This window comes from Camelus ferus, chromosome 6 (genome assembly GCF_009834535.1).
Source record: "Camelus ferus isolate YT-003-E chromosome 6, BCGSAC_Cfer_1.0, whole genome shotgun sequence".
In the NCBI taxonomy this organism is placed as follows: Eukaryota; Metazoa; Chordata; class Mammalia; order Artiodactyla; family Camelidae; genus Camelus; species Camelus ferus.
The window spans coordinates 9,253,886-9,281,102 of NC_045701.1; the positions used below are offsets into that span (position 1 = coordinate 9,253,886).

Genomic DNA, 27,217 nt, shown 5'->3' on the forward strand with positions numbered 1-27,217 from the left:
TATGCCATGGTTAGGACACAGTGATGCCCATTTCATAAGGTAAATGCAAGTATTAAATTGTGAAAGTGCAATGGAATAAAGACAGTCTCTTTAGCAAATGGTGGGAAAACTGGACAGCAGCATGAAAATCAGTGAAGCTAGAACAGTCCCTTACACCATGCACAAAAATAAACTCAAAATGGATCAAAGACTTAAACATAAGCCAAGATACAGTAAACCTCCTAGAAGAAAATATAGGCAAAACATTATCTGACACACATTTCAAAAATGTTCTCCTAGGGCAGTCTACCCAAGCAATAAAAATAAAAGCAGGAATAAACAAATGAGACCTAATTAAACTTACAAGCTTCCGCACAGCAAAGGAAACCATAAGTAAAACAAAACGACAACCTACGGAATGGGAGAAAAGTTTTTCAAAAGGTGAAACTGACAAAGGCTTGATTTCCAGATATAAGCACCTCATATGACTTAACAAGAAAAAAACAAACCACCCAATCCAAAAATGGGCAGAAGACCTAAACAAGGAATTCTCCAGTGAAGAGATACAAATGATCAATAGGCACATGAAAAAATGCTCAATATCACTAATTATCAGAGAAATGCAAATCAAAACTACAATGAGGTATCACCTCACACCAGTCAGAATGGCCATCATTCAAAAGGCCACAAATGACAAATGCTGGAGAGGCTGTGGAGAAAGGGGAACCCTCCTACACTGCTGGTGGGAATGCAGTTTGGTGCAGCCACTGTGGGAAACAGTATGGAGAAAAACAGTATGGAGATTTCTTAAAGGACTAGGAATAGATTTACCATATGACCCAGTAATCCTGCTCCTGGGCATACATCCAGAAGGAACCCTACTTCAAAAAGACACCTGCACCCCAATGTTTGTAGCAGCACTGTTTACAATAGTCAAGACATGGAAACAACCTAAATGTCCATCAACAGATGACTGGATAAAGAAGATGTGGTATATTTATACAAAGGAATACTATTCAGCCATAAAATGACAACATAATGCCATTTGCAGCAACGTGGATGCTCCTGAAGAATGTCATTCTAAGTGAAGTAAGCCAGAAAGAGAAAGAAAAATACCACATGAGATCAGCTCACCGATATCCACTCATATGTGGAATCTAAAAAAAAAAAACCCACAAAAAACACAAAAAAACATAAAATACAAAACAGAAACAGACTCATAGAATACAAACTTGTGGTTGCCAGTGGGGTAGGGGGTGGGAAGGGACAGACTGGGAGTTCAAAATTTGTAGATACTGACAGGCATATCCAGAATAGACAAACAAGATTATACTGTATAGCACAGGGAAATATATACAAGATCTTGTGGTAGCTCACAGTGAAAAAGAATGTGACAATGAATGTATGTATGTTCATGTATAACTGAAAAATTGTGCTCTACACTGGAAATTGTCACGCCATTGTAAACTGACTATAACTCAATAAAAAAATTTTCAAAAAAAAGAAAAATAAAGGGAAAATAAATTGTGAAAGTGCTGGCACAGGTAGATGCTTAATAGATGTTAGGAGGACGTTGAACCAGGACTCACTCACCTTTGCTGGGTTTCTCCCGCTTTGACTCTGATGCTCTTCAGAGCAAGGCCTGAGTAGACGGGCTCTTCTTTCCCATGGAATGTTCCTCTTCCCCATGGGATGAAGCTTTGGACCACGTTCCAGACATTGGCCCACACCTGGTAATTTTCCCACTTGAACTTGATCATGATCAGCTCACCGATATCCAAATCCAATGTGATAAGAAAGGAATAGGTTTTATTGCTAGTAATTCCTCCGTTCCTTGAAGATGCAAAGGAAACCAGACCCAGTCAGTTGATTTGTAACAGGGAAGCAACGCTTAGGCACATTTGGGATGTGTTACTAGGTTTGCCTGAGTGACTTGGGGTGGTCTTTTCTCTGCATTTCCCAAGCTAGTGTTGGACAGACTATTAATAGAGATAGCAATAGATGTGCCGGGATCAAAAGGATTTTCCGGACTAGTAATATTGGGAAAACCATCCTATTTTTTGAGTTAGCATATTCAAAAGGCTCCAAGAGTTCTGTAATAATGAATCTAACTAACTTTGTTTAGCTCAGGCTTCGTAGTTTCTAGGTTTACAAACCAGAAAAACTGGCCCCAAAGAGATGGTGGGGCTTTGGTAGTGGCCTTTGGGCTATTCCATTCTCTGTAGGTGTGATCAGCACATTACAGCCACACCAGTCTTCTCTCCTGAGTAATGCTTTTCTCCTCCCCATATAAATAGAAACTTCTGTTAAAACAACAAAGGATAGCAGGAATATAAAAACCACATATAAAAAGGATGCACCAGTTTGGAGCAAGATTTAAATGCAGATCCTTAGGTATCATTATCAGCTTTACTCACTAATCTCCAAGACATTAAAATGTCCCAACAGTGACACAACAGCTAAATGCCCTTTGCACTCCTTAGAACAATCTCCCAGGGAGGAATTGGGGACAGTGCAGAGTTTACGCTGGATTTAGGGTGAGACAGGTGGCTGGAGGATTCCCTGGCTGGGCTCATCATAGCTCTTCCTGCAGTATGTTGTAAAGAACCGTTTAGGAATCCACCCACCCTACTAGGCTGGGAGCATTCCAGGGACAGGGTCCTCTCTGCAGTGCAGCTCACCAGCAAGTCCTTGCTGCGTGACTGAATCGGGTGATGATCTGAGAATTAAAGCTGGTGGCAATTTTCCAGAAGCTGAGGACTATCTCCCGAGTGGGTGAAGGGCTAGTGTCACTTCCCAAGGAGAGTTCACTCCGAGGGTCGAGGTGCTGAGAAAAAGTAGCTAATGGGCCTTTTCTAGCCAGTGAAGCAGGGGAGCCTCTGCGGGACGTGTGAGGCCACTCGCCATCTTGTGAGCAGGTGTGTTGCAGGGCGAAGGACAGATGGGCAGGGCTGGCCGTGCAGGCTGATTGGGATGGGAATGTGTGCCAAGTTGAATGATACCAGTTTTGTTTCTGGGTTACGGTTTTGAGGACTCACTGGAAAGGTGCTCAGGGCCTTCCTGGGGACACCTGCTCCAGCCGTCACCACTCCTCCCTGCTTGAATCTTCTTCCTGCACTGTGGACACAGACTGGCCACCTCTGGCTTCCTCTCCATTCAGCCCCCATCACATTGGGCCCATCACAAACAAGAGGGACATAAAGCAATTTATGGGTGGGGCTGAGGAGGGATGACGAAGTACTGGGCTTGGGTGGCTGTGCCTTCTGACAGGGTGTTGGGGGCAATCATAATGGGCTGAGAAGAGTAAGTTGTGTCTGGCCTCACCCTTGAAAAGCACAGAGTCCATCCAGACCCTGTGAGAAAATTAAGCGTGTCATCACCACGGGCGAGGCTGCATCTTGTACTCACAGAGTGATGGGAAGTTTCTGCTCTTCCTCTTTAGTTCCGAGGAGTGATATGGCAAAATTTACTTTTACTGGTTCCTCAGTTTGGTTGATGAACTGCATCTTGAACTGGTAATGATAAACTGGAGGAGAGGATGGAGAGGGAGAAAGAAAGAGAATTTAAGCTGGAATTTTAAAAATTAAAAATCTCATTAAAAAGTTTAAAAATGCAGAGGGAGAGGTCTGGATGGAGAGATACTCCAGTTTTTTTCTTGGTGGTGAGATTATGAATGCTTTTTATTTTCTTCTTTTTTCTCCACTGAATTTCCTAAATGTCTAAGTGGACTTGTATTGTGTTTGTAATGTAATAAGTATTACCCAACAAAAGAAGGCAGCTTAGGAGTCCAGTGTATTTGGCAATTTCTGGACGCACTCCTGTTGGACTGTTCTATGTATTTGGCAAGGGTCTCCTTTCATAAATCAAAGGATATATTGCCTTTTAGGCACCTGACAAAGGCAAGAGAACATACTGCCATTTTTACTTTTGCCTCTGTTTGATGGGGTCAGTTTTGGGGTGGGACGGGGCTCCAGCTGAGAAATATGCCTTAATGACCACTTTTCTTGTTCTGGGGCAGGTCCTGGGAACTAGCTCTGTGGGGTTCAGCAAGCCCATTTTCCAGTGGAAATAAGATAACTGTAGTTCTAGTACCTGGGCCTAAAATTTTTCTATCCTGTCAAATGTCTAGAATGTCCTTCTACTGGGTTGTTTGGAAGAGGGAAATTTGTTTTATTCTTGTTTACCTAAATACAGTCCATGTTTAATTAATAAAAGCAAACTGCCTGCTGTCAGATAGTGTTGCTAAACACTATACGTTGCATCACCTCATTTACTGGTCATAATGTAAAGGTATTGCTATTCTCAATCCCAGTTCATAAAGGAGGAAGCCAAGGTTAGAGAGGTGAAGTGACCTGCTCAAGGTCATAAACCAGAGTCTGTGCTCTCGGCCTGGAACTGCTGCCTGGGCTCAGTCTGCCTTGCTGCACCAGCCAGCTGTGGGGCTATTTTCAAAATTATCCCACCTCATTCCCAAATGACTGATGGCTGCTTGGACTTCTTTTTCTTGCTATTTCCATATTCTCTAAGTACTTGCAGCATTTTAGCTCCAAGATGGCATGTCAATTTGATTGCTAGGACTGCCTGGAGCCCTGTGTTGAGATGGGCTCTTTGGAGAACTGGTGTCTGCCTTGGGCAAAGGATAGGGGATTTATGGTATATTTGTTGTGTCTTTGCTTTTCCTGTTCTGGATAATGATTAATCCATGAGTCCTGATAAGAGCTTACACATAGTAGGTGCTTAATAAACACTTGTGGGATGAATGAACTGAAAGTCTGCTGGGGAGTATAATGATGTGTATGAACATTTAGCAAGATGGAAAGCACCTCTGAGAATTCAAGATCTGAGATTCAAGCTTTGTTGTAGAATTCCTCCTGGAAAGCATAGATCACGGAACCAGCCCCTTGCTCATCCATCCTATGCACCCAGCATGTGGAAATAAACCATCCTCATGAATCAATCTACTTACTCCCAAATGGTGCATTTCCACCTGAGGTTGGTAGCTGCACACAGACCTGACAGCAGCTGTGGCTAATGGCGTGTTGCCAACACGTCAGCCGCAGGGTCCTGGTGTGCTCGTACTGCTGGGTTTCTGTGTTACTTACACAGCCCTACCCTTCGGCATAAACCAATTTTCCCATTTGGGTTTTGTGGTGGATTGGCTCCAGTGCCCTGTGCATAATAAGTGCTCAGATCCTCTAGCCTGGAATAAAGTAGTTTGACGCTCTCAGGACTATGAGGCTGTGGATGGGAAGCAGAGGAGAGCTGTGAGCCCCAGCTGCAGGGAGGGTCCCTAAACGCTTGGGTGGCAGTGGTGGAGACAGGGACTCTGGTCTATCATCCTAGAAGCCTCTGGAGAGGTTTTACATTATTCGGGGCCTGTGAGGGAACTCTGTAACAAGTGAACAGTGTTATAAGTTGAACTGAGGCAAAAAGCAAAGATAACAGGCCATAGGCGTCAGGGTGGGGGTGAGGGGTGGGCTGTGGGCAGGATGATGTGAGAGAGCTGGCCTCAGGTTAACCCCCTAAGGAGGAGGCAGGGCATCTTCCATAGCTAACAAGAAACACTCATAGCAACCAGTTTAATATGTATCAGTTGGAAACATATGATACCCAGCCCAGTGCTAAAAGCTGTTGGGGATAAAGGAGTAAGAGTGTAGTTGGTGGTATGCATGATAATAACATCAGATAGTATTTATTTTGATTAGCTGTGCCAAGCACTTTTTATTTATTATCTCATTTAATCCTTACAACAGGTGATACTATTATTATCTCATTTTAGAGAAGCAGAAATGAAAGAACAGAGAGGTTAAGTGACTTTTCCAACATCACACAGCTAGTAAGTAACATAGCTGGGATGTAAGTTCAGGCCATCGGCTCCAGAACTTGAACTTTCAGATGTTTATATTCAGGACTATCATTTCAGGAAGTGCCAAGATAGAGGAGTAGAGAGACTCACAGCTCACCCTCTCCCACAAATACACCAAGAATTACATATACAAACCCAATGAATTGCACAGAACACCTACTGAACTCTGGCAGAGTGTCTTTCGCTTCAAAATTCAGGATTCTCGCAAAATCCAAGAAACAACAAGTTCATACTGTATAGCACAGAGAACTATATTCAATATCTTGTAGTAACTTACGGTGAAGAAGAACATGAAGCCAAATATATGTATGTTCATATATGACTGAAGCATTATGCTGTACACCAGAAATTGACACAACATTGTAAACTGGCTATACTTAAATTAAAAAAAAACCATATATATATATATATATATATATAAATTAAAAAAATACATATATATCAATTAAAAAAATATATATATATATATATTCAGGACCAAAATCTTTATATACCCTAAGAAAAGACTTGAAATGTGGAAAGAGTTTTAAGTTAAAAAATGTCATAACAGAATTACTTAATGAAAAATAAATACCACCCTAAATATTCACCAGTAGAGGAATATCTTTGGACTAATAATGGTAATTACGATAATTACCACTCAGCTCTTTATTATGTCCCAGACACTGAACTATTGTTTCACATAATTACCTCATTTCTCTTGACTACAACTTTGTGAGATGACTACTTTAACCTCCCTCTGCATCGTTCTACAAATGAAGAAGCTGAAGCTCAGGAAACTGAAGTAACTTGTCCATTGTCGGGCAGCTCAGAACTGGCGAAGCTGCAATTAGACGTTAGTCTGCTGAATCCAAGTTCATATTCCCAATCATGTGATCTACTCTTAGGAAGTTGTTAAAAGATGTTTTTGGAATGATTTCAATGCTTATGAAAGAAGTGGGGAAAAAAACCCATACAACCATCAGTATACAAATTATATACTTAACAGGAGACTAACTCTAATAAAACAGAATGCAGAGAAGGAGGGGGAACCACAGAAGTCTCACCAGAGCTTATCTTTGGAAAGGGGAGAGTGATCATTTCTATTCTCTAATGCTTTTCTGCAAGTTCCTTATTTTCTACAATAAGCATGTATTCCAATTAGACTCTTACTGGAAAAAGGGAATTTTAAAAAGTATTAAGAAAACAGGAGAACCAGAAGCAGTGGTCCTGGCCTTGGAGGAGCTCGAGGCTGGTAAGCAGAGTGGCATCAGGTGACACACTAAGCACTTTACATACGTTATTTCAGTCCTTGTAATAAGACTAAATAAGGATAATATGTGGTTAGACTCTGTTTTCCACACCTACTCTTGCAGTCCCCATCTGCTCTCTGCCGAGCTCTGAGCCCCAGGCCTCAGCCTCTGGATCTCTTGCAGGATGGTTTCTGGTTGGGACTGACCCACCAAAGAGGCACCAGCAGAAGGAGACCTGGGCAGAGAAGAGAGAGGTGAAGGAGTTTTGCTTCCTGCTTCTGAAGCTCCCTCCTGCTTTGGAGCCTGACTATGTAGTAAGTGTGCCCCATGATGAGTGGCTGTTGGGAGCCTCTCCCCCACAGCTCCCATTCTCCTGGGCTAGTCCCCCTCCTCACTTCTCCTGGTGGCCTGATGTTAGATTCAGGGTGTGTCAACACCCCATGTTGGTTTCCTTAATCGCACCCACTCTCTGTAAGGAGTCCTGCCTGCTCTCTTCAGCTGACCCAGGTGAGTGGAGTCCTGCTTTCTGCTGAGACCTAGACAGATAACGATGTCAGCAGTCCTGGTCAATTACAGATAAGGAAGCAGAGATTTGGAGACAGGTCCAAGGTGACCCAGATGGTTAGAAGTGGAGCAGACTTTGAATCCAGGAGTCTGTCTGATTCTAAAAGACCCTTCCCACTCTCTCCTGGGGTTCTGGTTCTGGCAAGCTGAATCTGCCCTTTGAAAGCAAATGGTAAACGCTCAGCCCTTGAAGAAAAGCCACAGCCTAAATCTGCCTCCTGTGAAGCCACCAAGACAAAGTGCCCGCCTGCTTCAGCCTCCTGCCATCCATCCTGGGCCATCACAGCTGCAGATTCCTCTCTGCTACCTGCCTGCTGAACGTCCAGCCCCTGAGCGGGGATTAGTGTTTCATGTCCCTGCACTGGAGGTGGGATTTTGCCTTCCTTTGTTCTTAAACTGTGAATAGCAGGAGAATGATATCCACGCCTGAGATGCCATGGTTCCACAATTCTGGGGGAAGGGGTCGACTGAGATGATTGTGGAGGAAGGTCCCTTTAGCTCTTACATCCTATGAATGGGAATTGCCTGTGCCCTGCAGTGTCTCCCTGGAGTGGGACCTGTGCAGGAGGTCAGAACCTCCAAAGTGTGTCAGCTGTGAGGAGCCCGGGTGAGGCTGTGGAGGGAGGGGCACAGATGTGCGGGAATGTGGGCACCTCTGTGTCTGCAGTAGCCAGGTTCCAAGCCCAACGCACATTGATAGCACAAGGAATCCTGTACTTCCTGCACCAGGAAAGCCACTCTTGGAGAGAAATCTTGAAATGAAATTATTTTTTAAAAAATACGAAAGACACTTCCATGTTGAGAAGTAATTATTCGTTCTTATTTGGGATTTTTGTGTTTTTCCTTAAAAAAAAGAAAAACAGACAATTCGCCTCCCAATCTCTGCCACCCCACAGGACAATGATGCTGTTACAAAGATTGAGGGGAGAAGCATGAATAATTTTGCTCACTTTACCTTATGGCATGTTTAATAAGGATTTAAAAAAATGATGTAGGGAAAATGCTTTTGATCCTGTGACGGCAGAGGCCAGCACAACGCATTCCTCAGTTCAGGCAGGAGAAACTATTCCAGGTCTTATAGATGAAAAGCATGAAATAGTCCATTAACCCTGAACGAGATCCGGCAGACTCCACCTGGGGCAGAGATGTGAGGCCTCTGGAGAGTCTCCTCACCAGAGATGCCTCCTGGGGTTCAGACACCCTAAAACCCTGGGTTCCGATCCCATGTGGGCCCCACTGGTGCCACTTTAAAAAAACAAATTTTTTGTTTTTCACCAAGCAGCCACCAGGAGCACCAGGTTGTAGAATTTATAAAAAGGGAATATTTTGTTTCCTTTTTTAATTGTCTCATGGAAAAAATGATTCTGAATCATTAGCTATTGGCTCTGGGAGATAGTAGGACTCTGTTTGCAAACATCAAAGACAACTTTTTTTTTTTTAGACTATATGGATTTTCTCTCATGGAGATGGTAGGAATGAGATCTCATGTCTTCTTGCAGCACCCAGGCCTTGTTCCTGGGTCTGAAACGGTCCTAACTCCAGAGAGAGGGGGGGATGAAGATGATGTGAGTGAGAGGCCTGAGGGTGTTCTTATGCAGGGGCTTACCGTCAGAGGCAGCCAGCACTAGCGGGGGCTGGTTGAATGAAGCCAGAGCAGAGCAGGCTCACGGGAGGAAGGGAGGGAGCAAGGATCTATGCGTGTGCATGTATGTACTTGGGTTGGTGACCACATTTGGGCTCAACAGCACCATCCCATTTATGTGATGCTGGTGTTATGAGATTGGATGCTCGCCCCTGCTGCTGGGGGTGGAGATGGGGGAGAGTGTGTGCATGTGTGTGTATGTGTAAGGGATGAGGAGTGAGAGTGTGTGTCTGTGTGAGGGGTGAAGACTGTTAGGCTGATTGGCACTGGCCGTCTGTGGTTTGCGCCGTGGCGCCCCACGTGGGATGACAGAAAGTGCACTCAACTGAGAGCTAGGAGCCTCCTAGAACCATCGTGAGGGCTTGGGCGCTCATTGCCTTTCTGAAGCTCAGTTGCCTCACCTGTAAAACAGGTGTTAAAAGCTTCCTCACAGGGTTATTGTGAGGATGTGACCCGATGGCATATGTGAAAGTGCCTGGCTTCTCGAAGGTGTTGACCAGTGACGCCTGTTCCCTTCCTCCATGCTGGACTGACCAGGAATGGTTCAGAGCCCGCCCTGGTGCCAGTGTTGGTGGTTCTCCCTCATGCTGGGCCACACACAGTCACTGGGTGGCTGAAGAAACTGAGGCCCACGTAGGTTTTGTCACAAGGTCAAGGTCACTGAGATGGTTGGGAGCAAAGCCAAATTCTGGACACTCCTTGCCCCGGTCCCAAGCCTTGGCTCTCTCTGCGGTACCCACTGATTCTTCTGGAACTCCCTTTGGAAAGCAGTGAAAACCTTCCAAGGAAGTAGCTGAGAAAAGCCAAAGACAAACAGACCCCCCCCCACAACAAGTCACAGTTTGGCTGCTTATCTCAGTAACCAGAAGAAAAGAGTGCTGTTGTCAGCTGGAGCGAATTCCCTCCGGCTGGACGGGGCCCAGAGTGCAGGGGCAAAGCGCAGGCCAGGGAAGACCGGGAAGAGAGGAGACTCAGAAAGAGGAGCTGGGGAGGGGGGAAGATGCGCACCTGGTGACTCAGCAGTGAGCCGTCACTCAGTGAACTGGCCGTGGTCCTACACTTAGGAGGCCAGGGGGAGTGAAAGGAGCGAGGGCCAGGGAATCAGGGAGACCTGGGGTCAAGCACTGCATTTGCTCCTCACAAGCTGTGCGACTTTGGGAAGGGGAGCTAGCCTCTCTGAATCTCAGTTTATCTACTGGAAAATTAGGCATAATCAGGGCCCCCCTTCCATCTCTGTCTCTCTCAGTCTGTACACTGTTGTGAGGATTAAATGATAAATGAGATAGTTTACACAACACATCCAGCATGGTTCCTGGACAGAGTAAACCTCCCTGAGTGCTGCTTCCTCCTCCTCCACCGGGTTACCTCATCCAGTTGTGAGGATTAAAGTAGATAAGGTGCTTGCTAAGCAGGTCTTAATACAGATTTGTTTCCCTCCTTGCTTCTCTTAAAAAAAAACAGGCTCCCAATCTAGCAAAGGTTCCTCTTGAGAGGGTGAGAATGGAAGTGGGCGATAAATCCCCTCGTTTCGCTCAGTGCCTGCTTCGCAGCTCTCTTCTGCTACCGCTGCACTCTCCAGTGTTCACCCGAGTGCTGGCAGATGGCTGCAGAAAAATAGACCCTTTGATGGTTTTGTCAAAGTATCTCGGGAGCCAGAGGAATGAGGTCCTAGTTAGTCATCCTTTGTGCAACTACAGTCAGGAAGTGATGTTTATCTGGCCCAGCCAGACCCTGCACTAAAATATATAGTATAGTTAGATGTCCTTGAAAAATAGGGATTGTGGGTTCTCTGTAGCCAGGGTTGGGCAAGTCTGTTCCTTTATGAGTCTGTAAGTGTTCATCAAATGCTGGAGGTGGCCAGTGAGAGAGGCTCTGGGGGCCCAAGTCATAGATGATCGTGGCCATGATGGGCGGAGAAGGGTGGAGTTATGGTGGCCTAGATTAAAGACTTGATGCCAGTGCTGTCAATAGAACATTCTGGATGATGGAAACAGTCTATTTCTGTGCTCTCCAATATGGCAACCACATATTTGAGCATTTGAAAAGTGGCTAGTGTGACTGAGGATTCGAATTTTTGATTTTTTTTAACTTAAAGTAACTTAAATGGCCACATAGGGTTAGCAGCTACCATACGGGGTGACATACCATTATAGAGACTGCAGTGTCCCGTGAGCAACCACTTCCATGTAGGTGGAGTCTCACCTGGGTGTAACTTCCAGCAGTGCCCGGGCAGCTGGATGTGACCACAGGGCTGCAGCTCCCCTCCAGCAGGTACATTTAGGCTGAGTAGTTTAGGACTTTGCTCACTGGAAGGACGGAGGTGGACCTGGGGAAAATGTGGAGGGCCCAGAGGCGGGGAGGGCCCAGTGCCGGCCGCAGCTCATCACTGGACTCTGTCAGGGGCTGGGGGCTTTGGGTTCTGAGCAGTTTCAGGCAGTTCTGCCTCCCAGTCCCATGTCCACATCACTGGCCTCACTGGTCCTGTCCTCTTTGGATATCCCTAGAGCAAGATGAGTAGCTGGTGATAAAGGGACCCAAGAGCTGTCACCAAGGGACTCATCGTCCGTTTTCCTGGACGGCATTGAGCCTGCAGCACATGGAAGGGGTTCGGTCTCCTGTGAGCCCCCTGAGAGAGGGCATCTGCCTGCCCTGGCTCAGTTTATGTTGGAAGAATAAATGATGGCTGGGCGCATTGGGGTTGGCAGCTGCTGGGTGAGATAGTGCTGCTCTAATGCGATTCCTTGGTCCTCCTTCACAGGAAAGGGGTCCCTGTGAGTTCACAGCAGCAGCGTGTGGTGCTCAGGCATCTGGGCTCCTTGGCAAAGGGAGAAACAGCCTGGCTGGTGTCTACTGCTCTTCCGCCCTACTCGTCCGTCTGATACTGGCCTCCCTCCCCCATCTCCCCGCCCAGTAGATGTCCTCGGGCTGGACCAGTCCCTCACTTCAGATGCACAGCCCAGCCTTGGAAGGTGAAAAACAACCCCCTTTCTTCCTAGCTGATGTCAAGGAGAAAGGGAGACCCTCCGCCTCCTCTCCTGCCTTCCTCACCCCACAGCAGACCAGGCGCAGGTTACTGAAGTGAAACGTCATTCGACTAGTTGCTTGGAGGCTCAGGTCTAAATGCTGGCTCTGACAAGAGTTCCCTCTGTGTAATGATTTTCCCTCATCTGGGCCTTAGTCTCCCAGTCTGTGAAATGGTGGGGTTGGGTGGTTTCCCGAATTGCTAACATTCCAGGATTAAAGTAGATCCAGTGAAATGTGATTATCTGAGAGGCTTAATCACTCCAGGCGGCTTTGCCATTTAAAAGAGGAGCTGGTTAGCCCAGATGAGTGTTTAATTGGCAGCCTGTGAGTCGGGGGAGCTCCCTGAAGGAGGAGGCCTTCCAAATTTCCTCACCTGCTCCCGGATGCCACAGGCTGTTCCACCCTTCAAGGACAGACAGGGACCCTCTGCCCCTCAGGAAGGAAAGAGCCCACCCTCACTCCAGGTGCTCTCAGGAGCTATCAGCCACTCAAACGGATTTCTGTCATTCCTGGGCCTCACGGAAGGGAAATTTGACTAGAGGGCAAAAGTTCAGATAAACAGAGGAATCCTGTGCCTGAAAAATAAGCCGCCTGGGAGCTTGAACTTGAGAGTGTGGTAAGGAAAGGAACCCTGGCCCAGGAGTCAGAGGGACCTGGGTTCTAGGCCTCCTGTCAGGCTGTGTGGCTGTGGGCAGGTCACGCCACCCAAGCTCTGCTTCCCTCCTGTTTAACATGGAATTGTGACCAACCTTGCAGACCTCGGCTGTCGTGGGCACCTCAACGTGGGCTGCATCTAGCGTTTTGGGACAAACAGTATGCAAATGCAAAATGGTGGTGACAGCATGTTCACCTTCTGCAGCTACAAATATCTGTACAGTAATAATCAAACAGCACAGCCTCAGGCTCCTCCCAGCGCCGGCGAGCATGTGCTATGAAACAGTGAGACGCTAAATCACTCCCGAGCTGTTTTAAGGATTAGGCAGAAATGTTAATGGCAACAGATGTTGGCTTGTTCCCTCCAGGAGGATTTAGGCTTCAGTGCAGAGTTTCTCTGCTGGCTTCAGCCCAAATCATGGCCACAGCCCTTTCCCTGACCTCCTGTTCAACCCAGAGAACAGAAGGGGCTCGGTTTCTGTCCTGAGGTTGAGAAGAGAATCTTGCGAGGACCTCCACAGGATAGTGATCTCCTGTAAGGTGAGCTGATTCAAACTTTAGGAGAAATGAGGAGCTGCAAATGTAGCCCAGAGCCCAGGTTTTTTGGTGGGGCCCTGTGAGCAGAGATGAAAGCACTGGGTTCTAGTGGGAGTTCAGAGATGCCTCCAGGGCTCTGCACAGTGAGGCCTGGGTGGTCGAGGTAATTGCTCAAGGTCTTCCTGATCTCACATTCTAGGGGATCATGAAAATGGATGAAACAAAAGCCAGCCCAAGGATTGTTCCAGAAAGTATCATGCTTTCTCCTCCAGCTCTTGCCACACATTCTTGGGGAAACAGAGTGACTGTGTCCACATCACAGTCTGGAATCTGCAGTGTCGGAAACACTGAAATAGCAGAGCACGATGTAAGAAGGAAAAGACTTCAGGGAACTTCTGGACCCTTCTGAAGACAGCGGCTGCATCCTGCCCTTCTGAAGGCTCCAGGCCGCCTGCACTCACCTTTGAATGGGGACTGGGCTCGAGTCACCAGGAAGAGGCTCTTGCTCCTCCTGCTTTGCCGCCCCCGGCGGGCGTGGTAGCCCAGCGAGTTGCAGCGGCCCTCCTGGCAGCTCAGGCACAGGCCCTGGCTGAAGCTGGCCATGTCCCTGCACTGGTAGGCCGTGCTCTGCATGCCGGCGTGCAGCAAGGAGTCGATGAAGAGATGCACTGACCGCTCGTGGGCGCATTTGACGGCCTTGGTGATGGCTGAAACACAGCGCAAGAAGGATGTTATTACCCCCTTTCTTTACCCAAAGGCTCACCCCGTTCCTCAGTGCAGAGCAGCAGCACATTAGGAAGGAGAGAAGGGCTTGCTAAGGTTGGCCCGCTGTCTGCAGTGGATGCGATAACTGGCTGAAAACTACACAAAGAGTAGACCCTTCGCAGTCACTTAGCGTAGAGGCGTAATCTCAGGCTCCAAGGGGCTGTGAGGGAGCCCTGCTATTACACTGTGTTATGACCCCAGGTCACTAAGAAAATACTGAATTATTTAACCAAGTGGGATAGTGTGATTCATTTGGGAAATATTTTAGTCTCAAATGGTTAAAAATGCACAAATGCCGATGCTTTGGGGGTAAGTTAGCAGGACAGGCTTGTGTGGAATACTTCTTAATAATGCTGAGGAAACCCGTGCCGAGGCACTCCTGGGACTTGGCTAAGGGCTGGTGAGAGCTGAGCCCTCTCCCATCATGTCTGCCTTCTGTTCCAGAGCAGCCACTGCCTCCCTTTGGCCTGTAAGACCAGAAGGGGATTGGCTTCTCGAAGGGCACACTCCAGTGACCAGGTCTGAATTGGCCTGACCCAAAACAGCAGGTTTAGGAGGTTTATCTAACGTGGATTTTGACCTTTTTTTCTGGTTTGTTTTTGGGTCTCCAGATCTTAATATAACCTTTAGTAAAGTGTTCTCAAGGAACGTTGAGGAACCACCATGGGACATGGCAAGTACCACACGTGAGGGTAACTTTGGTAACTTTGCCAAAAGCTGTTGCCCCAGGATTACTCATCTCAGTTCTTGGTCATTAGTGTTTGTTGAGCACCTACTCTGAGGCAGGTACTATGCTGAGTGCCTCTATGGGTGTTCCTGGCGGCAGCTGTTATCAACGAGAAAACTGAGCTTCAAAGACATTCGCTAGCTCACTCAAGCTCACCTAGCCAGGAGCTGATAAGGATGCTAAAGCAGTTATCAAGTGAGCAAGTTGTCACGTTCACCCCAGTGTGGGAGCCGCTTCCAACATAAGGGTGAAGAAAACTCAGGAAAATCACAAGGCCAAGCAAGCTAAATAAATATACTTGGTTCCATCACCCTGAAGGGTAGCACCAAGGAGAAAATGGCAGTAATTGGTCAGAGATGCATTTACAGGCACCTGTTTAATGAACACCATCCTAGGGGGTCTGTGTTGACCTTACGGAGGGTATAGACCTGGGAGGAGGGCTAGATGGTCACCGAGAACTGCTGGTGACTAGAGGAGCGAGGATTGGAGGAAGATGTAAGGAATGATAAGGGGAAATTCCCAGAACGTTCTGTCCAGGTGGGTGGGTGGAGCTGGGAGTCCAGCCAAAATGAGATAATGTCGAGTGCGAAGGTCATTCTGATACAGGAGACGTGAAGGTGGTGGTGTAATCACAGAGAATGTGTTCTCAGCTCAGCTGAGATGATTGGGTTGAGGAGGTGGTCTGCGGGGGTGGAGCTCTCCAGTTGACTTGGAGTGAGTTGGCATATCTTAATCATCATGTTTTATCATAATGAGAAATTTGGAAGGCCCGTGGAACGTAAGGTTTTTGCTGACATTTTTGTTCTTTGATCTTGTGTCTGCTATCAACGTCCACGTCAATGTTTCAATTTCAGAATTTGAGAAGTGGGATCACAACCCAGATAAAGCCACATTCAGCTTCCGCCCTGAGACAGAGGACATCACAAGGACCTATTTAGAGCTGAACTTCGAATTGGAAGAATCTCAGTAATGAACGTCCTGTAGGGTCAGCTCATTAAACCTCCTGGGAGGGAATGGGGGGCAGTGGGAGAGTTATTCCCACTTTTGTGAGACCAGGGATCAGGAAGCCATGATCTATTCAGTGGATTGTTACATGGCCCAGAATACGGGAAGCTCCCTGAGTGAGGAAGCTTCTGGAGAAAGAGAAATAAGCACAGACATGAGCACTCAACTTTCAGAGGGGCTAGTGTCCCAGGAGCTACTTTACTGGGTCCTCTGGGTGGAGGTAAATAGTGGGGACCCCTGGTGGTGCCCCTCAGCTCCTCCTCAGCACTTGGGCTCCCGTGACCACTGCCTGTTAAGAGGAGGGGCCCCGGGAGGAATGGCAGCCTTACCCACCCCCACAAGCCCTCACTCTGAGTGGACTTGGTGACCTTTCTCCCTGGGCCCCTCCCTTGCCAAACCCTTCCCGGAATCCCGCAGTTTCGATTCCACTGGATCCAGAGGCCCGATTCAAGTGTGGGAGTGTAAACCGGCGTCGGCTAGTGTCTTCTTTCTCACCATTCAAGCCGTGCATGGCGATACGTTTGTAGAGCCCTAGGAAGTCGCAGCCAGGCTGGAAGGAGCCCCCATTGGGGTAGAAGTCATAGTGCGCTATGGGCTGTTTGATGCCCACACTCAGGCCCAGGTGCTCCTGCGTGAAGGTGTGAATGGCGTCCACAAAATTGGCATCATCTGGTGAAAGACGGTCGTTGGGGGAAGCGTTTTCAAACAAAGGGCCCGCAGCATCCAGACCTAACAGGACAGCAAGAGGAAGGGTGAGGTGGGAGCAAGGGGAGGGGAGGAGAAATGCTCTTTTTAGCTTTCTGGTGTCATTACACATTCATGAGCTAGCAGGAAGAAGAAAATCCTAGGACATAATCTTTCTCTAGAAAATCTTGCTGTAACCTTTTTGCAGTAAAACCACAGTAATTCATGGTGCTGAAAATTGAACACAGGCTGGGCATTATCTATAAGGAAAAGAGGTTTGCAGGAACTATCCAGGGGTAGCAATAAGGTTATGAGGTAATGCTTGATTTATTTAAGCAAATCAATTTTAAGCACCTTTCAAGCTACTTTCAAGAGCATCTGTCTGCATACCCAAACTCTGCTGTGCTTATCGTAAGCACGTGCCATCAAAGAAAGAATTTATTTGCCTGCACATTGTCAATAATTTCCCTAAACAAGCTGATTTCCCCCCTACACTAATGTCATTTCGTTGGAAAGTTCAGAACAGCCCTGGGTCATTACTGTTCTTTGGGGAAAATTGTTGTGAGCAAATAGGATGGTTCACAGCTCTGGTTCTTAAGTGGTAGGTATGTTTGCCTGAGACAAGTGGCAGCTCCTGGCTGACTGTAGTTGGGGAGTATTTATGCATTCAAGGTTTTTTCTCCATCTTTCTTCCTTGACCTTCTCTGGAGGACCTTTTGTTGTCCCACAACAGCCCTGGCTTCCATCCCTGTTGGGGATGAAGGAATTGACAGGGGGCCTTGAGAGTAACTGCTCCCCAGTCCTCACCCGTAGTTACAAATGGAAGATATTTCGGTGTGATTTACATTCCTTTCTCCATCAGGCTGACTACAAGATGACCACAGAATAATTAGCTGTCCTGTTGCCTTTGACACGTGTGGGCCTGGATAATAATGCCTATGTGATCACAACACCAGCTGGTGTAGACAGGGTCCTGGGCCCAGTGCTGCCTTTCTGCAATTCTGACTCAGTCTTCTAGGCCTGGTTTGTCCATGATAGGCTCATTGGGTTTCTGTGGAAGGTGTTCATGGGAGGTCTGCTCACCCCCAGGGCTATTCAGTGTTAAATCATGGAGGCCACCAAATACTGGTCTGTGGATCAGGCCTCCTCAGGCACCAGCAAGGGAAAAAAAAAAAAAAAAAAAAAAAAAAGGACCAGAAGATGAATTCTCATCATGACAAATTTGCTTAGTTCAAATATCTGTCATCATCCCTGTCTTTTTTCAATGTTAAAATAAATCTCTTCTCTTAGGCAAAATAATGGTAATAGTAGATAGTAGTTGCCAAAAATGTTCTTCCTTGATAAAATAGGTCACAGCAATGCTATTCATCTCAAATTTTGTTTGAATTGTTTCAGCTTGTGAAAATTGTTTCTGCCTGCTGAGTCCTGAAGGATGAGTAGGAGTTTGGTAGGTAGACTAGGGCTGGCGGTTGAGTGGTGTTAAGTTATTCCAGGCAGAGGAAACGGTGATTTCAAAGGCCCAGAAGAGCAGGAGGCCATGGCGTGTTTGTAGAGTGGAGGCAAGCCTGGCGTCATGGAAGCCTGGAACTGCAGAAAGGGATCAGCAGGTGGAGAAGTTGTAGAGCTCTGGGGAGATGACACTGAGGAGGGCTTTGCCTGGCCCTCCTGAGTTTTACCCTGTAGGAGTCAGTGCGCCTCAGGGACTTGGCTGGGGAGCCAAGACATGTCTTTTCTTCTGAATGTAGCTCTGGGAGTGAGGCTGGTGTTGGGGCCGCCTGTCTTCAGCTCTCCTAGGATATCTAGGGCCATTTCCAAGCTGACTTAGAGCTGAGGGCAAGGTTTTTGGTGCAGCGATCCCTCCCTCAAGCCAAATGGGCCCCAGAGTAAGACCCGTGCGTTTCACAAATGCAGAAACTGAGGTACTAACGTGATTGTTACAGCAAATTCAGGGCTGTGATTCTTTAACTCACGTTGGGCTTTTAAAGATACCAGTTGAAAAAGAAACTCCTGCTTCAAAAGTGTATAGAAAGCCTACTTTTTAGGACTGGCATGACTGTGAGAGGCATTTGTCTGAGGAAAGGCAACAGGAAGCGAGGCTGTGATTGGCTCTGAATTCGCTTGGAACAGCAGTCAGTGACAGTGGTCATGTTTGAAACAATGCTTCAAGTCCTCCGGTGAACTCTTAAGTACAGCTCGAGGGAAGCCCGGGGTGTGTTCGTTATGAGACTGTTGCAAAAGCGGGTCCTCACTCCACGCCCCTGTGCTGTTGTGGAGATTACAGTTAGTTACCAGGCATGGTTACCTGTAATTCTCCCAATCTTGTGCTTTCTGCCCATGTAACTGCCGGCGAATCCTGAGACATGTGCACCCAGGCTGTACCCAATTAGATGAACATTGCTTGGAGAAAATTGCACAGATTCCTGCAAGACAGTGGTAAGATGGTTGCAGGAGGGAGGGGAACAGCCCCCTGGATAAAAGCCTTTTGGGGTCCAGCTTGTTCTGGGCTCTCTGTTATCTTTGGGCCTGATCACTAGTGAGGTACTTAACTCCTACTCAGGACCCAGACTGGTTTCTCACCTGCTGACTCTGTCCTTTCTGCTTTCGTACTTGGTTTCCTGGGACCCTGCCTCCTGCCTGCCCATCTTCACCTGGACGTTAATGCCCTGCAGATCCCATTCATTCGTGTGAGGGTTCAATGCTTTACAGGGTGTGTTTATATCCCTTCGCACATCCAAGGAGGTGAGCATAAAAGGAATAGTGGATGGCGTAGCAGGGGAGAGGATTCCACAAATAGGGCTTCATGGGAGGCATCTGAAAGAGCCCTGGGAGTCTGTTCTCTGTCCATTCCTGTGAGCCTAGCAGAAGTGGTTCTCCTGTCTGGGTTGCTGTTGGAGATCAGCTCAATTCACTCCATGTTAGAGGAAGAGAGAGGAAGGGAGAGGAGGTGAGGGACGGGGATGGGGGAAGGCAGTGGGGGTAGGTCTCACCTCCAGCCACTTAAGGAGAGCTGCGATCTCCTGGCCGACCAGGCGAGCGTTGCGGACGGCCACGGTGTACTGGTGGTAGGCCAGGGTCATCCAGTCTGCCATCCCCACGTTCACTGGCTGGGCCTGTTGGGACTTCAGTGCAGCCACCATCTGCCAGGTCCAGGTTTCCAGCAAGCCGTCCACCTGCGGGCGGGCCCACAGGGTCATCAGTGTCCCCGGGAGGGTGGAGGGAACACAGTGCTGGCTCCTCTTTCTCCCTGTTCACCTCTTTTCCTCCTCCGACTCTTGGCTCATGCTGGATCCTTCTCTTCGAGAGAAAGGGCTTAACACGGGGCTTCCCGACCTCAGCATCGACGACATGTGGGGCTGGGTACGTCTTTGCTGTGGGGGCTGTCCTGTGCACAGTAGGCTGCTTGGCAGCACCTCTGGCCTCCATCCATGAGATGCCAGCAGCACCCCCTCTCCCCTGCATCGAGTTGTGAAAACCAAAAATGTCTCCGGACTTTCCACACGTCCCCTGGGGGATAAGCCCAGCCCTCAAATGAGAACCATTGTCTTAAAGTTTCCCTATTTTAGGACTTTCTAAGCCTTAAGACAATGAAAAAGTCTCTGTAGATCAGGTGCTGAAAGCTGGTCTATCCTTTGAGGGTGAGCTCCAGCGCTACCTCCTCTGGGAAGCCCGCGCTACCCAACGTGGGAATCCCGCCTCGCTTGCTCTCCTCTCACCCACCGTGTTCTGCTTGCTTTAGAGGGACTAGCCCTGTGAGCTGGAACATAGTAGGAGCTCAGTAAGTGTTTATGCAGAATTGTTCTGTGTATGTACCTTGTTTCAGTACCAGTTTGCAGGGCACTCCTGCAAAGACACATGTGCTGTGTCTTAAAGGATAAATAGGAGTTCACTGAGACGTGTCAAGGTGGGCATGTGAAAGTGGGGGCTGGGGTGAGGTCAGGGGAGGTCCGGGCAGAAGGAAGAGCACATGCAGAGGTGCTGAGTCACAGAAGGGCAGTGTGGTGTGTCTGTCTGGGGAGAGGAGAAAAGTCTGACGTGGTTGATGACTAGACTGCGGAGGTGGGGCTGGACAGCGTGGTTTGGCATATGATTCCAGGGTAAGATGTGTTCATATAATAAGTGTTTATCCAGTGCCTTCTATGTGGAGGGGGCACGTTTGGTTCAAATCCAGACTGTCCTAGTTACTAGCTGAGTGACCTTGGGCGAGTTAGTTAACTTTTCAGTGCCCCAGTTCCTTGTTTGGAAAATGGGGATAATAATAGTGCCCTCTTTCCAGGATTGTTGTGAAGATGAAATGAGTTAATCAATGCAAAGCACTTAGAACAGTGCCTGCGACATAGTAAGGACTCAGTAGATGTTAGTTCCTGCAGCTGCTGTGATTATTATTATTACTAGCAGTGGTAGATGTATTCCAGTCTGGACTGGATTTTGAGAACAAAGAACTCATTCTGGTAAAAGGATCCTGGTAAGAGGACCCTGCTGATTCCTGTTTGTAAACAAGATGTTTAGTCAGCCATTGGTTCAGGTGACAAATATTTTTAGCACCAAATATATAATGGATACTGTCCAGCAGGAGAAGAGGGAGAGGACACTCCAGGCAGAAGGCACAGCCTGAGCCAATGCTTCTGGGAAGGTAACCCCCCAAAACACACATATACCAAGTCAAGAGGAGAGGAGTCATATGGATGGGGAAGGAGCTCGAGCAGAGGTGAGGGGAGGCGGGGTCGGGCAGGGGAGTGCCTACTCTGCTGTGTGAGGACCTCCTTACCCGGAGGCTCTCAGCTCCAGTCCCTACCCCGAGTCAGGTGCCAAGTCCACAGCTCTGCTCTCCCCAAAGCTCTGCTCCAAAAGCGTTCCCTCCTTGCCTGTTTCTTTTCTCTTTTTCTGTTGTAAGGGGAGGTCCCTTTGGCTAAAGCAGCTGAGGAGAGGGGAAGTTCTTCCCTGACAGCGACTGGCCTTCTAACCCATGCATCCCCCGCCCCACTCCCATGGGAGAGCTTTCCCTGTCTGATCCTCAGTTCCCTTGAAAACAGGCTTCATCTCAGGGTTCTGCCCTCTGCCTCCTAGTCCATGTTTTTCTTAAAGAAACAGAGACGGAGCTCCTGGCCCAGCTGGAAAGAGCTACAGTGAGGAGATTGCCACGTGAAGCCTGTTGTGTGATGGGCCCCCTGTCAAACCTGTCCTTGACAAAGGCTCCCTGTGGAGGGCTCTTTGAGAGTGTGGCTTTGGAGCACGAGGGTTCTGGTCTTGGATTTGTGCCCAGTGAGGACTGTGTAACTGTGGTTGCTGCTTGACTTCTCTGAGCTGCCATGTCGGGGGTGTGTAGGGATTCAGTGGGCTGATGTCTAGTGTAAAGGGCCTAGCTCCTGCAGGGCCTCATCTATGTTAGGTCACATCTGGAGGGCCCCCCCCCCCCCCGCCTTCACTGCCAGCTCTGTGGTGTGGTGGAACCCGTGACCTCCCTGGGACAGGGGCCCTTTAAATACTAGAGGGAGGCTGCTGGAGGCTGCTCTTGGCTGCAGAGCCTCTGTGCTTTTCTGGGCTGGGAATAGTGGGCCCCCACCTCGTGGCTACACCCATGTGACATCATGTGGCTCCCCACTACCCCACGAGGCCAAGCACAGGGTCTGTTTTGTTTGTGTGGAGGGTAGGAGCCTGCATGTAGCAAGCTCTTAGTACACAGCTGTTGAAAGAGTGGTGGTGGGCAGATGGGCTCGATTTGCCCTGTAGGGAAGGATAGATGGGCGGTTTCAAGAGTATTTTTCAGCTAAATGGCAGGGAAAGGTTTTTAAGTCATGAAATAGACCCCAGGTTTCTAGAGGTTTCAAATTGCGAACCAAGCTTCAAATGGTGGGAGGGCTGGAAACCAGTAAGGCAGAATTTCCTCTTGGAAACATGTCTGACTTCAATCACTGTCCACGATATTCTTTCCCTACTCCTGCCACAGTAACAGATTTTAGCATCACTAAAAAGCTACACTTTCTCCAAGAGGCTACATATTCAGCCACCTTTCCATCTAGGTATGGCCAATGGATGTAGTTAGAAGCATTCACAGATTCTTCTCGGAAGGTAACCCCCCAAAACACACATATACCAAAAGTCATTGAATTGTACACTTTAAATAGATGAATTGTATGGTATGTGAATTATCTTTCAAAGTTGTTTTTAAAATATTCCCTGCTTTTTGACTTTTTTGTGTACACCTTCTACTACCTTGTGCTACCTGGAATACAGATGTGATAGCTAGTGCACTAGCTGCCATCTTGGGTTGTGAGGATGAGGGCCACACTCTAAGTGTTGAGCAGGAAATGAGCTGGGTCCTTGAGGAACTTCATTGACCAAAGCTGTTTATTCAGTTTTGGATTACATGTTTCTGGACTATGTGTGAAATGGAAATAAACTTCTGTTTTATTTGAACCACTGCCAATTTGCAGCTGAATTTAACCCTTACAGAGACAACATTTCATTGGGAGACTATGTCTTCCGGCTTCCTACCTCCTCTTGTGAAACATGCAGATTCACCTGCATGAACTGCCATCTCTTATGGGCATTTATGTGCTGTTTGACCTCTTTGAGCCACATTTTATTACTTGAAATGTGGAGATAATTATACTTTCCCTGACCTGCTTACTCATGGAATTGAGATAATCAATGAGATAATGTGTGGGGAAGCACTTGGAAAATTAGAATGTGCTTTACAAATATTATGCAAGAAGTTGTTATCACCAGCTCCCTATCTTTTTATTAAAATTGAACACACTAGGGAGGAAATAAAAGAAAACATAAAAGGAGAGGGAAAGGGCATGTCAGCATTTCCTACCGACCACCCGTGGATTATCATCACCAGGGGCAACGAGGAGTTGAAGGCGCACTGCTGTAATGTGTCTGGGTGGTTGAGCCGAATCTGACAGCCCTTATCGGTTTTGTCCTTAAAGAGCAGGAATCTTGTTTCTGTCTCCTGTGATGTTTCGTTTGTTTCAACAGCTTGAGATCCTCTTCCAAATGGCTCTGGAATATAAGATTGGGGATGGTGCTTAACCTGGCATCTGTTCCATCTCTGCTGGCTCTGGGACATCCCAAAGGTTTCTAAGAGCACTAGATAATGGGGTTACTGTGAGGTGGTGGAGGTGAGCTGCAGCTTTGGGAAGCCCTAAAGAGCATTTCCAATGGAATGGTCATTTCTCTCTTGGAAGATGATGGAGGGTGACTTATGAGGACCCAACAAAGATGTGCAGGGGGCCACATTCTCCATCACGCCATCCTGGAGACTAGGACCAGCCAGTCAGATACTAGAGTAACTCTAGGACAGTGGGAATATGGGAGAAGCAAGTGGGACTACAGTTCAGGGAGGATAATCATTTCATACAAAATCACGCTGCCAATAAGTGGTAGGATTTGAACCTGGTGTTTCTGACTCCAGTTCCCTATATCCCAATGCTAGGGAGACAGCACATAGAACATCTTAGTTAAATGACCCTGTGCACACTCTCATGTGGCTCAACCCGCTCTTGCTCACAGACACATTATATCACATGGCCTTGCACAGACCAGGTAGGGCTGTGGTAGGGAGGATCGCAAGGGGAATGGTGACTTTTGCTTGATGGGGAGTGGCATGCAGGGAGGACTTCTCAGGGACAGTGATGCTGATGCTGCCCTTGAAGGGCTTGTGTGTATGCGTGGGTGGGTGAGCTGAGGGAACAGCTGGGTAAGGGCTCAGAGGTTTGGGATGCTGCGGGTGTTAGGAGGCAGAAGCCTGGGCAGCCAGAGTGTGGGGGCCCTGGGATGCTGAGGAGTCTGGACGTTTTGCTCTTGATGATAAGTTGCTGCTAAGGAGTTTTTCAGCAGAAAAAGCCAAATGAATACCTATTAGGAATCTTTCAAAGATCGCAAGAGGATGGGATAAGAAGAAAAACATTGTTTTTAAGAATTCACCTTGTATTGTTTCCCTGAAAGTCCTTCTAGCCTCTCTTTTGGGGGAGCCTCATCCTGACTCTGAGCCACTTTGTGGAGTGTGGACAGTCACCCGACTCTGCAAGGCAGCCCACCAGCGGTCAAGACCGTGGTGTCAGCCAAAGACATACCCTTCTGGTCAGGGGCGGGGGAGGCCTGAGGAGGTGCCATGTTCCCGGGTGGTGGCACCCCAGCATGGGTGACATCCTCTCTGCCAAGATTAGGAATCAGGCCAAGAACAGGGGGGTGGGGTGCTCTCCCCATCCCTTCCAGCCAAGGGTGGGCTCCCCTGTGGCTGAGGGGCTGACTCAAGGCCATACCAGCATTTTAAGTCAGTAAATGCAGTTCAGCCCAATTACTAAGAACCCTGATCATCCTTTCTGAGCATAAAGTCATTCAGGCTTCTCAAACATAAGTCTTGGGCTTTTGGTTTCAGGGGACAGCAGGACAGAGAGATGATGAACCTACAAAGTCCAAGAGGAGGTATTAATGGAACCAATTTTCCTACCCAAAGGTTATTAATTCGAAAGGTTATTAATTCCCAGAAAAGGGCAATGATTTTTCACTATGATGACAGAATGAAATGCATCATATTTTATTAAAAGGAGATGTGAACGAGACTCTGAGTAACTTCTCTGAGATAATGAAGAAGATTTCTGCTGCCCAGTTTGGCTTTCCCAAGCTTAGAGACTGAGCTTGTCTTCGTCCCTGCAAGCATGCTCCAGACCGCTCCCTATTTCATGGCAAGCACTGCCCCCCTGGTCTCTAAGTCAGGAGCTGGGGTGTCATCTTACGCTCTTTTACCAGCTGCCCAATCAGCCCAAAGCTTCAGGTTCCCAAATATCCCCGAATCCAGTGCCCTCGTCCAGGTGCACACTGTTTCTTGCTTGGTTTACTGGCACGACCTCCTAAGTGGTCTCACTCTGTTTAGTCTCACCACCCTCCCTCACACTGCTGCCCAAAGAATCTTCCTAGAACAGAAATGACTATTGTATAACTTTCACACCTGCTGGTGGCTTCTTAGTATTGCAGCCAAGGCCACCACCTAAATGATAATCTCTCACCCCTCTGCTCCCCTCTCTACGTTCCTTGCTACCCCAGGCTGCCACTAGCTCCTCCCAAAGCCGTTTCGCATCCCTGCACCTTTGCACCGTTGCTTCTCTCTCTGCTGCTCCCCAGGAATGCTGGTCCATTTGTTAAAGCAGAACTCAAGACATCACCCCCTCCAGGAAGCCTTCTCCTCTTGCTGCCAGCACCATATTGGGGCTCTTATTTGTCTGGGTGTGTGGTATGTCCTCCACCAGGCTGTGAACTCGTGGCGGTCAGAGCTGGTGGATGCTTAATTAGTGCTCGGTGAGCAATGTGGTGTTATGTGGGATCCGGTCTCAGAGCAAAGGCTAACATTTGAATTGTCAGCCATTTATATATTGGAACTCAATGTAACTAATTTTCATTTATTCAGTGACTGAATAGCTACATCTTCCTTCATTTCAGGGTACCTGACTTGAATGCTGAAAGGACCATGTGAAAATAAAACGGGGATAGATCTAATACCCATCTTATGAAGTTGTGACAAGGGTTAAAAAAATGGCATTTGTAAAGAGCTCAGAACAATGCCTGGCACATAATTAGCACCAATGTAAAGTGTGTGCCAAAATAATACTAATTGGAGCATCCAGCATCTTGCATTAAAAAAAAAATTTTTATTGACATGTAGTTGATTTACAATGTTAGTTTCAGGTGTACAGCAAAGTGATTCAGTTATACATATACATGCATATTTATATACATATATTTTTTCTTTTCAGATTCTTTCCATTATATGTTATTACAAGAAATTGAATATAGTTCCCTGTGCTATACAGTAGGTCCTTGTTGTTTATCTATTTTATGCATATTAATGTGTATTGATCTATCTCCAACCTCCAATTTATCCCTCCCAGCCCTTTCCCCTTTGGTGACCAGGCATATTGCATTTTTGATCTGTGAAATCATTTCTTTCTGTGAAAATTTATCCCAGCTGCCCTCAGAGGACCAATTCTGTCTTCTGTGTATTTACTCTGGATTTAGCTGGGAGAATCAGCTCTGGCCCCATTGCCGGGGGCCTTAAGGATGTTCAGGACAGTTGTCAGATGGAAAGGTTCACAAACAGCTGGACTGACCTGGGCTCTCCCTTTTCTTCCTGGGCCATGTGTGTGAGTGAGGAAGTTCATTCATTCATTCATGTCCTCAGCAAATACTTATTGAGCACATATTACTATCTTGTGCTCTGCGCCCTGGCTGGGTACTAGGTAGCGGCAAACAGGGCCTGACCTCTGTGTTTCAGGAGTTCCCAGTCCAGTGGGAGAGCAAGCATGAGAATCAGCCGTTGCATGTGGTTGCTGTGAGCGCGGCAGTGGAGAGACTGGAAGGACGAAAGATTCTTTAGAAGCTCACATCTAGGATAAATTGTTCAAGAAGGTGGAGCTCTAGTGCCTAAAATAGTAAGGTTTAGTGGATTTGTTGTGGGAAGAGGGCCTAGAATTCTTTTCTGCAACTTCAGGAGATAGAAACAGAGTCAGAAAAATTTTGACTTTAAGTGGTTTGTCAAA

The 27,217-nt window shown here is 47.6% G+C and overlaps 1 protein-coding gene across 4 annotated transcripts in view; it reads right to left on the bottom strand.

Annotated features, from left to right (window-relative positions):
* LIPC (lipase C, hepatic type) overlaps positions 1–27,217 on the bottom strand; it is a 151,266-nt gene that overhangs the window by 5,267 nt on the left and 118,782 nt on the right. For 3 of the 4 annotated variants that reach the window (XM_032481091.1, XM_032481090.1, XM_032481089.1), the window contains 7 exons: positions 23,497–23,684; positions 19,667–19,849; positions 18,982–19,099; positions 16,491–16,724; positions 13,960–14,205; positions 3,388–3,505; positions 1,573–1,812 (listed from right to left, as the gene is read on the bottom strand). In XM_032481091.1, coding sequence (XP_032336982.1) covers positions 1,573–1,812; positions 3,388–3,505; positions 13,960–14,205; positions 16,491–16,724; positions 18,982–19,099; positions 19,667–19,849; positions 23,497–23,684 — 1,327 coding nt within the window. Of the gene's footprint in view, positions 1–1,572; positions 1,813–3,387; positions 3,506–13,959; positions 14,206–16,490; positions 16,725–18,981; positions 19,100–19,666; positions 19,850–19,931; positions 20,128–23,496; positions 23,685–27,217 lie in introns of those variants that run through there. The other variant, XM_032481092.1, reaches the window with a different exon arrangement.